General features: G+C 46.0%; 1 protein-coding gene and 1 pseudogene across 1 annotated transcript in view; one reads left to right on the top strand and one right to left on the bottom strand.

Moving 5' to 3' along the window:
* Positions 1-11,755, bottom strand: part of Anxa4 (annexin A4) — a 65,533-nt gene that overhangs the window by 17,048 nt on the left and 36,730 nt on the right. Inside the window, exons 3-4 of the mRNA XM_005385639.1 lie at positions 8,963-9,050; positions 3,980-4,074 (exon numbers count right to left, since the gene is read on the bottom strand). Coding sequence (XP_005385696.1) covers positions 3,980-4,074; positions 8,963-9,050 — 183 coding nt within the window. The remainder of the gene's footprint in view (positions 1-3,979; positions 4,075-8,962; positions 9,051-11,755) is intronic.
* Positions 2,142-3,966, top strand: LOC102016074 (annotated as a pseudogene).

Raw genomic sequence — 11,755 nt, forward strand, 5'->3', positions numbered from 1 at the left:
AAATGTAACTATTTGGCCAAAACACAAAACTCTAAAGGGATTTGTTCACGTTTCCTCCTAGAACAGGTCAGAGAGTTTAAGAATCTCCTTAAGATTAATCAACTAGTAAGGAGTTGAGTTGCTATTCAAATCCAGATCTGTGATTTTTCGTAAAACTTACTGAACCACACTTAATACTAATCTATTATACATATGTTTATGCTCCATCCACATACATGGAATGAAAAACTTGTTAAATGAATAAATTAGTACTCAGTTGCTCCACTAATGTTGGTCATCTTAGCAAACTACCATCCTGTTAGCTTAGCCCTTAAGCTCAATGTGTGCGGCAACACCAGTCAGTTCTCTAACTCACCTGTCCTGTGCACCTGTACTGTTCATGTACATGTCATATACACATTAATGTGCAATTTTGGAACGAAGGAGAACATATCCAGAAGGTACGGGTGCTCTGCTCAGAGACAGGGATGCCCAGAGCTTGCATGCAGTCTGGGTAGCAGCCCTCCCTGCTCAGCGGTGCGATGCTTGTCTGTGAGAAGCAGCCTCAGTCTGGCCATGAAGTTTCCCAAGGACAGAGGTACTTGTCATAAGCCCCTGGGATCTGAGGTCTGGGGACCCCTGTTGATAAGGCTGCCCCAATGGGAAGGTTCTCATGGTTTTTCCCACAGTGATATGAAACAATTCTGCTGTCACTGAGGATGGAGACTAGACAGCTCCTGAGAGGAGTGCAGTTCAAATCCAAAGGGGAAACATGGTGAATGAGCACCCTTTGGTTTCATAAGCTACTCCAGATACCCGTATGTACACACACAAACACACAGAAAGCCAGGTTCTAGAATTTAGGAGATGAACTGCAAGAATACACATGTGCTATGAATGTGTTTATGCAGACAGTCAAGGCACCAAATGCTAGGAGAGCCTATTTGAAACAAACTGCATTTAAATATTTGAGTCAGTTTGACGGAGTCTTCATCATGGGGCCAGAGAAGCATAAACTCAGCCTTGCCTGACACACAGAAGGGCAACAATTGAGCCCACATAATAATAATCAAGACCCTGAGCCAGGCGTGGTGGTGCTTGCCTGTCATCCAAGCACTCAGGAGGCTGAGGCAGGAGGATTGTTGCGAGTTCAAGGCCAGCCTTGGCTACAAAGTAAGCTTAAGGCTAGCCTGAACTGCATAGCGAGTGAGAGCCTGTCTCAAAAAGACCAAAATAATAATAATAATAATAATAATAGTAATCAAGACCCTGGGAGGATTTAGGTGGGAAGGAACCAAGCTTGACCTTGAGTTTGTGAATCAGCAGCTACTTGAAGCATTTCTGGACTGGTATAATGGAGAATATCAACATGATTTTAAAAAATTCATTAACAAAGGTTTTCATTTTTCCCAGGTATGGTGACACACCATATACTGACACTGTCAGCAGTTGGGAGGCTGAGGCAAGAGGATTTCCATGAATATGAAGTCAGCTTGGGGTACATGGTGAGTTCAAGGCCAGGAGGGACTACATAGCAAGACTCTGTCTCAAAAAAAAATTATCTGTACTTGACATATAGTACATATTTATGGAGTATAGTGTGACATTTCATTATCTGTGTATAATGTATAATAATCACATCAGGATAACTGGTACATCTATCACGGCAGCCATTGACCATTTCTTTGTGTTGGGAACCTTCAAAATCTTCTTTAGCCGGGCGTGGTGGCGCACGCCTGTAATCCCAGCACTTGGGAGGCTGAGGCAGGAGGATTGTTGCGAGTTCGAGACCAGCCTGGGCTACAAAGTGAGCTCAAGGCCAGCCTGAACTGCACAGTTCTCAAAAAGACCAAAAAAAAAAAAAAAAAACCAACAAAACAATACAAAAAAAACCACCAAAAAACAACAACAACAACCCCAAAAGCTTCTTTATTTTTTTTTTTTTTTTTTTTGGTTTTTCTCTGGTACCGGGAACCGAACTCACAACCTTGCGCTTGCCAGGCAGGCGCTCTGCCGCTGAGCTAAATCCCCAGCCCCTTTAGTAGCTTTTTTGAAATACTTAAATGCTATCAACTGTACCTACCTTTATGTGTTAGAGAACATTGGTTTTTCCTCCTATCCAACTTCTCTTCACCCTCCTAACCCACAGTCTCCCCAGGTAACCGCTGTTTCCAGGAACGTGTGTAAACAAGACCAAGGGCCCCGCCTGTTCTCTGCCCCTCCGCCTGCTTCCTCCTTCCAGTGCTGACAAACCATGCGCCAGCCGCCTTCGTTACGGCGGCTCTCAGCCCAGGGTTGTGATTAGGGATGGTGAACTAGGCCAGGAGTTGGATTTTCTATGTCTACTAATCATTACGCTGATGACTTGGAAAAGATATTTATTCCTCACGGACTGAAATGGACAGTACCGAAAGGCTTGCTCGAGAGGTGACGAGGAGACGGAAGCCACCGCACGCGGCCCTCTGTGTTCCCAAGGAGGGCTACAAATTCTTCGCCGACCTGCTGGACTACATTAAAGCGCTGACTAGAAATTGTGATAAATCCATTCCTACGGCTATAGATTTTACCAGACTCAAGAGCTACTGTGAGGCCCAGTCAACAGGGGCCATGAAGTAATGGGTGAGGCGAGCTCTCAGCTTTAACTGGAAAGAATGTCCAGATTGAGAATACAATTGTCACTGGCCACACAATGCAAACACAAGCAGTATGGTGCAAAGATGGCCCAGGGCACAAGCCTGCTGGTGAAAAGGACCCCTTGAGGTGGTGGATGTTAGGCCAGATTTTGTTGGACTTGAAATTCCAGACAAGTTTGTTGCTGATTATAATGAATAGTGCAGGGATCTGAATCATGTTTGTGTCATTGGTGAAACTGGAAAAGCCACACACAAAGCCTGGGATGAGAGTTCAACTTGAATCAACAAGCTTTGTGAGTCCTGTTGATACTGCCCGCAAATGATCAGCTGTTCTAGTTCTGTGGTCATCTGCTTAGCAAAGCTTTCAGCATGAACTGACTTAGAATTTATCTGTTTTGTGTCTTAGAAACATCAGTTGCTGCATTCCTGAACTTTTTATTTGCATTATGAGTCTATAGACTATCAGCTTGCATTGCACGGATTGCTTGTGAATGGAAAAAAAAATCTCATACACTATACCACTATTAAATGAGAATACTGAAATTATATCGGTAAGAAACATTTAGAGAAAAATATTAGTTTTTTTAATTGCTTGGGGTTTTTTGTTGTTTCAGTTTTTCTGTTTGTTTGTTTGTTTTGAGATAGGGTTTCACTGTGTAGTTCAGGCTGGCCTTGAACTCACTATGTAGTGCAGACTGGCCTCAACTCAGTGAACCTCCTGCCTCAGCCTCCTGAGTGCTGGGATTACAGGTGTGCACCACTACCTGGCCTTTAATTGCTATTTTAATATTTGTATATTCAGGAAAAAACAGAAGTGATTGAATATTTTTCATTCTATAACCATGTGTTTAGAAAAGTAAGAAGCACCTAAGAGGTTTTGTTCAGTTGGAAAAAAAATATCTATGTTTCAGTAGTTTTGATTCTTCTTTCCCACTAATTCAAGATTATATCCTGTTAATCTTTGTCAATAGTTTCTTTCTTTCTTTCCTTCCTTCCTTCCTTCTTTCCTTCCTTCCTTCCTTCCTTCCTTCCTTCCTTTCTTCCTTCCTTCCTTCCTTCCTTCCTTCTTTTGGCTTTGAGCTCACTTTGTAGCCCAGGCTGGCCTTGAACTTGCAATGATCCTCCTGCCTCAGCCTCTCCAGTGAGTACTGGGATTACAGGTCTGCGCCACCACGCCTGGCTCTGTCAACAGTTTCTTTTAAATGCAGATAAATAAATTAAAACAAACACACACACAAACAAAAACAAGACAAAGGATTCATCTTTTAAAACACAGGACTCCTTTAGACATCTTGTTGGAGAGGCCCTGCTTCTGTGTTGCCTGAGAAGTCCCTGTCACCCACACAGAGCGGGAGCCCCGTGCCTACCCTGCCGATGGTGGTCTTGTAGGCCGTCCTGATTTCCTGGCGCTGGGCCGTGTTGCGGTAGGCCAGGACTTTGATGATGGCGTCTTCGTCAGTGCCTGTGGGAGCAGCAGAGACCATGAGTGACTGACTTGAGAGCAATTGGGGAAGTGGGTTCTCTGGGGACGACTGCCTTAACCACAGGCAGAAAGCTTGCTCCAAAAAGACGGCATGTCTACTTACCGGAAAATAGTTTGAAACTTAGCTTCCCCTTCACATAGGAAAACAGCTAAGTTCTGTAAGCATCAGTTTCCTTATCTGTGAGTTGTGAATGATGATAGCACTCACCCTCACTGCGCTATTGCAAGCGGTACCTATAATCATTCAGAAAATTACTTAGCCCAAAGCCCACCACTTACTGCACACTCAGTAAATGCTGGCTGGAGCCCTCCTTTCTCCTCTCTTATGGAATTCTTTTCATATCCTCTAGGTCATACCTTCTGCATATTTACCTTTTCCTGCTTTATTATTTTCTCTGAGTTTTGAAGCAACTCACACTTTGCCTCTAATTCACTGATCTGGCATTTTGTAGAGTTTAAACTGGCCGCTCAGTGTATTAAGTGTACTTTTTTTTTTTTTGTCTTTTTGAGACAGGGTTCTACTATGCAGCTCAGGCTGGTCTTAAACCCACTTTGTAGCCCAGGCTGACCTTGAACTCATAGCAGTCCTCCTGCCTCGGCCTCCCAAGTGCTGGAATTGCAGGCATGAGCTACCACGTGTAGCTTAAGTGTACTTTAAAATTGTAATTGTGTTTGTAATTTTTAAGCTATCCTTCCCATTATCTCCATTTTTAAACTATTTTTCCCATTTTCCTTTTTATACCACATACTGTACTACCGAAACCTTAAGTTGTCAGTTAGAAATCTTCCAAATATTGCTTGTCTGCTGCTTGGAGCAGCTTTTACAAGGAGAGTTTTGGTTGATTTTCCCGATTTGTCCCTCATCTCTGTAACAGCTGGGCCTTCATGTATGTTTGGTGAATTTTCTGTTTCCTTGTTGTTTATGCTGTATAAAAAGTTGTGATGTTGGGCTGGGCATGGTAGCACACGCCTATAATCCCAGCACTCTGGAGGCTGAGGCAGGAGGATCATTGTGAGTTTGAGACCAGCCTGAGCTACAAAGTGAGCTCAAGGCCAGCCTGAACTGCACAGTGAGACCCTGCCTCAAAAAGACAAAAAAAAACCCAAAAAACCCCAAAAGGGTTGGTGATTTAGCTCTGTGCAAAGGCTTTGGGTCCAATCACTAGTAACACAAAATAAACAAATAGATAATAAGTAAAAGGAAAAATTCTTAGTATATCCCTCACCAGCTCAGATATAGACCATGGCTCCCCATGGCCTGCCGGATTTCCTGTGGGGCACTGCAGCCTCTGTGCCATCTCCCATTTTCTATTGTAAATACCCATATAAAATGATACCAGGCAGCCAAATTCTTCAACTTGACTCTTTACCTAAGTGAACTGCGCTCCAGTCTCCTGACCGCCTTCCCTAGCAGTCTGTTGATTTCGACTCTCCCTGGCCACCTCTGCTTAGCATCATGACTGTGACACTTGTGATTGCCTGGACAGTGGCTTGCATCCCCCATGTGTGTGACCCTACAGGCGGCTCTCTCAGCAGCACGGCCAGGACCTCCCTTTGGTACCTCCCATCTCTTCAAGCCCCCAAACCGCTCACTCCTGTTCTGCAGGCACCCGCTGCTGCTGCAAGCTTCTTCCACACATTTACTGTTTCTCCTGGGCGTCAGCTCTGTTCACCTGAAACACAGCACCAGGGCGATCTCACGGCCCAGGGCTCATCTCAGATTCTTCATCCTCCAGCAAGTTTTGCCTGAATGCTTCCAAATGAAATGTCATCTCCTCTCCTTCAACCCCTAAGCAATGATGGCGAACCTTACAGAGCTTTCAATGACACAAATGAAACCTTATGAGCTTTCTGCGGCATGCATGCCATAGGTTCACCACCACTGCCCTTTAGGATCTTATCTGTGCCCCGCTTATCAGTATCCTACCATGAACTCATTGCTGTCCTAGCATTTGTGGATTATTTGACCATCTGGACCAGTATGTGTGCATGCATGCGTGTGTGCGTGCATGCGTGCGTGCGTGTAGTTACGCAGTGCTGGGAACTGAACCTAGGGCCCTGCACACGTAGGCAAGCACTCTACCACCAAGCTACACCCTCAGTCCACAGACTAGGGCTGTCTGCTGCCTCTTCCAACTTCCCATTGGCCCTCACATATCAGGCACTGAAAAAGGATTGGTTCTGCCAAATGTTGCCTGACTCTTGCTTTGAGAATTTTGAACGTATGTAGTCTGCATTCTGAATCACAGCATTCTTGCTCTATACCAAATAATTAGGATAAATCTAAAAAAAAGGTGTTGTAGTTAGGGATTTTGCAAGGGGAACAATACAGGACACACAATTTACAGAATTATTTTATAGTAGTCACACAAAGAGTCATATACAAAAAGAGTGCAGGAAATCTGCCCACACACTAAAGACCAAAGAATCCAGCTGAGGACCTGGATCCCCTGGTAATGTCCTGCATGAATCTAGCTGAAGACCTACAGCCCATAACAATGCCCCCCAGGAGCCCAGCTGGAGGCTTAGAGCCCACAACAATGTCAGGCCTGTTTCATGGATCTGTGCTGGGAAGGCCCAAAGGTCAGTGGTGGAATCTAGGAAGTCTGTGCCAGCGGGATGAAGGATCTGTGCTAGCAGGCTGAGGGATCTGCACTGGAGCCAGGAAGCAATGCTCAAAGTAAGAACCACCAGCTCCCCTGAAAAGTACCACAGCCGTTCTCAGCAACAGTGAGGTCCCGAGCTCCTCCAAAGATGAAAACAGCCGTGTCCATATCAGGAAAACCTGCGTGACAAGCTTCTCCAGGAGACTGAACAATGCACCACCTTCCCCTCCGGAGCCAGGAAGTGATGCTCAAAGTACGGACCAAAGCTCCACTAAGGCGATCTGTAGCTATTCTCAGCGATAACAAGGTCCTGAGCGCCTTCAACGATGAGAACAGCTGAGTTCATAGCCTGACAAGCTTCTCCAAGAGAACCAACAGCTCCCTAACAGCTTCTAGCAGCTCCTTACAGCTTCTGAACTTCTTCCTCTCCAGTTCTGCCTCTTATGCTGCCAGCAACAATCCTGAGCTGGGCCACCCACACCCAGCACCATGCTGGTTCAGTTCAGCTGGGTGTTACAAGTTGACCACCAGTTGTCAATCCCCGACAGTAGGCCTGGTGCATTTTCCATTTTATTTACAGGGAAAATGAGAAGAATTCAGAGAGTCAGGACAATGTTCTGCTCAGAGGCGGTCAGCTGGACAGCACAGGGGCTTACACTCCAGCTGTGAAGTCACTATGCCTGACGTCACCTACCTGGAATTGCCTGGTGTCCTAACTCTCACTTACGAGTGCCAGCTTGCCATGCGAGTTAGCCAGCCTCCCCAGCCTCAGCCTCTGATCAGTAAGGCAAGCTGTTGTCAGGGTTAAAAACAAGGAATCCATGTGAAGCATCTATGCCTGACACAACAGTAGAGGTTAACAGCTATGTGCTATTATTGTTAGGGCTGTTAGTACTATCCACAGCAGTGAGGCTAGGTAAATGAACTCTTTGTGGATAGAAAGATTGAGAAATAAGGTCTCACAGTCAAGTGTTTTCACCCAAAAATGTGGCCAAAAGTCTACCCAGGCAAGGCCTTGGAGGCCGGGTGGCCTGCTGTGTACCCTGAATGACTCTGCCACCCCCGCACGAGGCCTTTGGCCCCCAGGGGCTGATTGAAGATAGTGCCGTGGAAGGAGCATGAGTCTGCTCACAGAAGGTTCCTCACACCGCATGCCGGGGTTGCAGCAGCTGCATCTCATGGCAGCCGCATGCGGAGGAGCTCAAGGGAAAGGACGCAGGTCTGAGCCGCAGACCCGGGGCTGCCAAGTGCGAACCACGGCTCAGAGCCACTTCCTACGTGACCTGGTGAGAGTGTCTCGGGCTTCTCTGGGTCTCAGCTTCACGCCTGTAACACAGGGCTAAAATAACCATAAGTAATAGCTTCTTTCACTAAATCACAGAGTTGTTGCATTTATCTTATGAGATAATATTAGTTGCTTTGTAAACCTTTGACACCATCCATAGACCAGTACTTAAGTGGAAAACACACAATTCTGAAATTTTATGGAGAGACTCATAATGTAGTTCAAAGCAGATTTAAACAGCTGGGGAAATTTATAATGAGTGAAATTACATTTAAAAGTCTATATTTAAGTGAAGAAGTATTAATGTCCTCTTCTAAACTTTAGATCAAAAATATCCCCCAAAGGCCCACACGTTAAAGGGCTCATCTCTAAGCTGGGTATGGTGGCACATACCTGTAATCCCAGCACCCGGGAGGCTGAGGCAGGAGGATTGTTGGGAGTTTGAGATCAGCCTAGGCTACAAAGTGAGCTCAAGCCAGCCTGAACTGCATAGCAAGACCCTGTCTCAAAAAGACATAAATAAATAAATAAATAAAAATAAAGGGCTAATCTCCAGCTTGATGCTAATGGAAAGTGGTGAACCTTTAAGAGATGGGGTGGAAGGAAATTGCTCTTGAAGGGGATCTTGGGACTACAGTCCCTCCTCTTCTCCCTTTCATTCCTGGCCATAATGTGAACGAGCTTCCCCTACTCTGCTGTGATGTGCTATCTTGCTACCAACCCACAACCAACGGGCCAACTAACCATGGACTGAAACAACCCAAACTATGAAACCTTCTTCTTTTTTAAACTGATTATCTCAAGTGCTTTTGTGACAGCAATAGAAAGCTGACTAATACACCCTCCCATCTAATTTGTCTTAAAATGCCAACTTGTTCCCATTGTGTTTTCTCAAAGGAGATTTATTCCCACTTGCCAGTACACATGCCTGACTTGCCAAATACACAAAGGAGAATTCACCTCCAGTGGGACTTACCAAGTCCTTTCATGGCCTTCCTCAGGGCCTGGGCATCCTCAGTGGCGTTGAATCCTGAAGCAGCTTTGACAGTGCCTCCTTTGGTTGCCTGAGTACAGAGAGTATAAGGTGGCTGAGAGGCGGCCCATGGCCAACACGGAGGCATCCCACGCAGCAAACACTGGCTAAGCACCTACCATGGCCGAGAGACTATTCCAGGTGCCAGGGTTATAAAAGTGACTGAGAGACAAGGCTCTCACCCCAGGGAGCTGATGCTGTAGTTGAGAGGAAGCCAACAGCACACAAGCCAACAAATACATATTCTGTATGGTGGGAGGTATTACAAAGCCGCGTCTAGGGTAGCGCTACTCTAAGGAGTAACATTTAGGCTGAGAGATGAATGACAGGAAGCCACTTGGAGGGAAAGTGTGTTTATAGATGAAATGATCAGACAGCTGGGTTCAGCTTCAAATCACGGTGTGCAGAACTAAAGGGAAAGAGGAAATACACCAGGCATGACGGCAGACGCCTGTGATCCCCGCACTCCAGGAGACTGAAGCAGGAGGATCATAAATGTGAGCCAGCCTAGGCAACTCAGTGACTTAACAAGAACCTGTCTCAAAATAAAAAATAAAATTAAACAAGAGCTGGGGATGTACTCAGTGTAAAGGTCCTGACTCAACCCCCAGTGCTGCCCCCCTCAAAAAGAAGGAAAAATAAAATTGACTGAGTTAATAATCATTGATAGGTAAGTACATAAATGCCTTCATAATATTCTGTTTATTTTTGCATGTGTTTAAACCTTTCCACAATAAAAGTTAGAGATAAAAGAAGGAAAGAAAATCAAAGAAATGGGCTGGGGCCTTGACAAGGTCGCCCCTCGGAGCACAGTAAGGCATCCGTGTTTTACTCTCAGTGTGAGGGAAAGCCACCGACAGGTTTGAAGCAAGGAGATGGGCCCGTGTCATCTCATTTACATATTTTAACAATCACTCCAGCTGCTGCAGGGAGAGGCAGAGACCAGCAGGGAGTCTCAGGGGAGACCGAGTGGGAAGTGATGCTAGATGGGAGAAACAGCAAAGATGTCTGTTTGTTTGTTTTTGTCTTTTTGAGGCAGGGTCTCGCTCTGCAGTTCAGGCTGGCCTTGAGCTTACTTTGTAGCCCAGGCTGGTCTCGAACTTGCAACGATCCTCCTGCCTCAGCCTCCCGAGCGCTGGGATTACAGGCGTGTGCCATCACACCCGGCTAAAGATGGAGTAGACAGGCAGACGCAGCACAGGTTCAGGAGCAAAGCAGAGGTGACTGGCGATGGGTCGGCACGGAGGGAGGTGAGGAAAGGAGAGAAGCAGGTTTAGCTCTCAGTCATTTTCTCTGAGCAGCGGAGTGGGGGCATGCTGCCCTTCATCCAGATGGGGAAAACTGGAGGAGAATGTCTAGACGGGCAATAGCGAGGGGTAGGGAGGGAGAACTTAAAAGTTCTCTTTTCAAAGTCGCTAAGTTTAGAAGGTCCGCTAAACCTCCGAGTGGAACTGTCACAAGGACAATTGGTCACTCCGGGGACGTGTAGAAGGAGAATCTAAAGCAGTGGCGGCGAATCTTTTAGAGACCAAGTGCCAAACTGCAACCCCAAACCCAGTTCCTTATCTCAAAGGGCCAACACTGCAATGAAACTCAGTACTGAGGTTTTAGTTTAGAAAGAAACAACTACATCAACATCTTTTGTCTTAAAAGAAAAGCGCAGTAACACACGTGCCATAGGCCTACAGTAGCATTTGGATGGTATCTGATAAGATGACTGGGGAGAAAGTGAAGAATGAGGAGGTCAGAGGTCTGGGACAGGCCTGCGTCACTCCACAGCACAGGTTCAGCAGAGACAGGGAACCCATCAAGGATGACGGAAAAGGACCCATCCTGGGGACCACAGGAAGCCCAGGCAAACCCTGTCCAGAGGCCAAGGATGGAGGGAGTGGTCCGCATCTGCCTGTGAGAAGCTCAGCAGGGAGCAGGGGCATAGGACAGAAGAAATAAAGACAGATAAAAAGGACATGATGAAACTAATTTTGAGGAAGATGTAGAAAAATGCAACTTTAAGACAAAATCAAAGTTATCCAAAGTTATGAGGCCTTTCTATCCCTAGGCCTATCTTTCTTCCAGCCCCTGAATCGCTAGAGTCTTTAAGATACTATGAGTCTAGCCAGGCATGGTGGTGCATGCCTGTAATCCCAGCACTTGGGAGGCTGAGCCAGGGGGATTTCTGGGAGTCCGAGACTAGCCTGGGCTACAAAGTGAGTTCAAGGCCAGCCTGAACTGCATAGCGAGACCCTGTCTCAAAAAAAAAAAAAAAAAAAGATACTATGAATCTATAAATGTGACTGCCTTTTCCTTCTCATACTACAAATCTATAAATTCCAAAGGCTTCCACTCTCAAAGAAATAGGACAGGTACTATTCACTGGGTACCGCATGTCTAAACTGCAAACATATACAAACTGTGTATCTAACCCAGCTGATAGTCACTTTTTGCTGTAGCCCACTAATGGGCAGACTGACCTTAAAAAAAAGACACTAGGTAAATAATAAGTAACTAAAAAATAATACCATCCTAGATCATCCATTTCAAGGATACCTGTGGGAAACACAGGATCCTCAGGCCCCTAGGCCCTCCCTTTGTGTGGGCCGGAGCCGCAGGTTACTTGGGGTCGAGATGAGGACTGGAATGCCTGTGCCTCTTGAGGAGAAAATGTTCTCCCCTCGCAAAACCTTGAGAACTTGCTTGGCTAGACTTTCACAATATGGGAAAGTGGCCAGAGGCCTT

Source organism: Chinchilla lanigera, unplaced genomic scaffold (genome assembly GCF_000276665.1).
Source record: "Chinchilla lanigera isolate Chin_1 unplaced genomic scaffold, ChiLan1.0 scaffold00023, whole genome shotgun sequence".
NCBI lineage: Eukaryota > Metazoa > Chordata > Mammalia > Rodentia > Chinchillidae > Chinchilla > Chinchilla lanigera.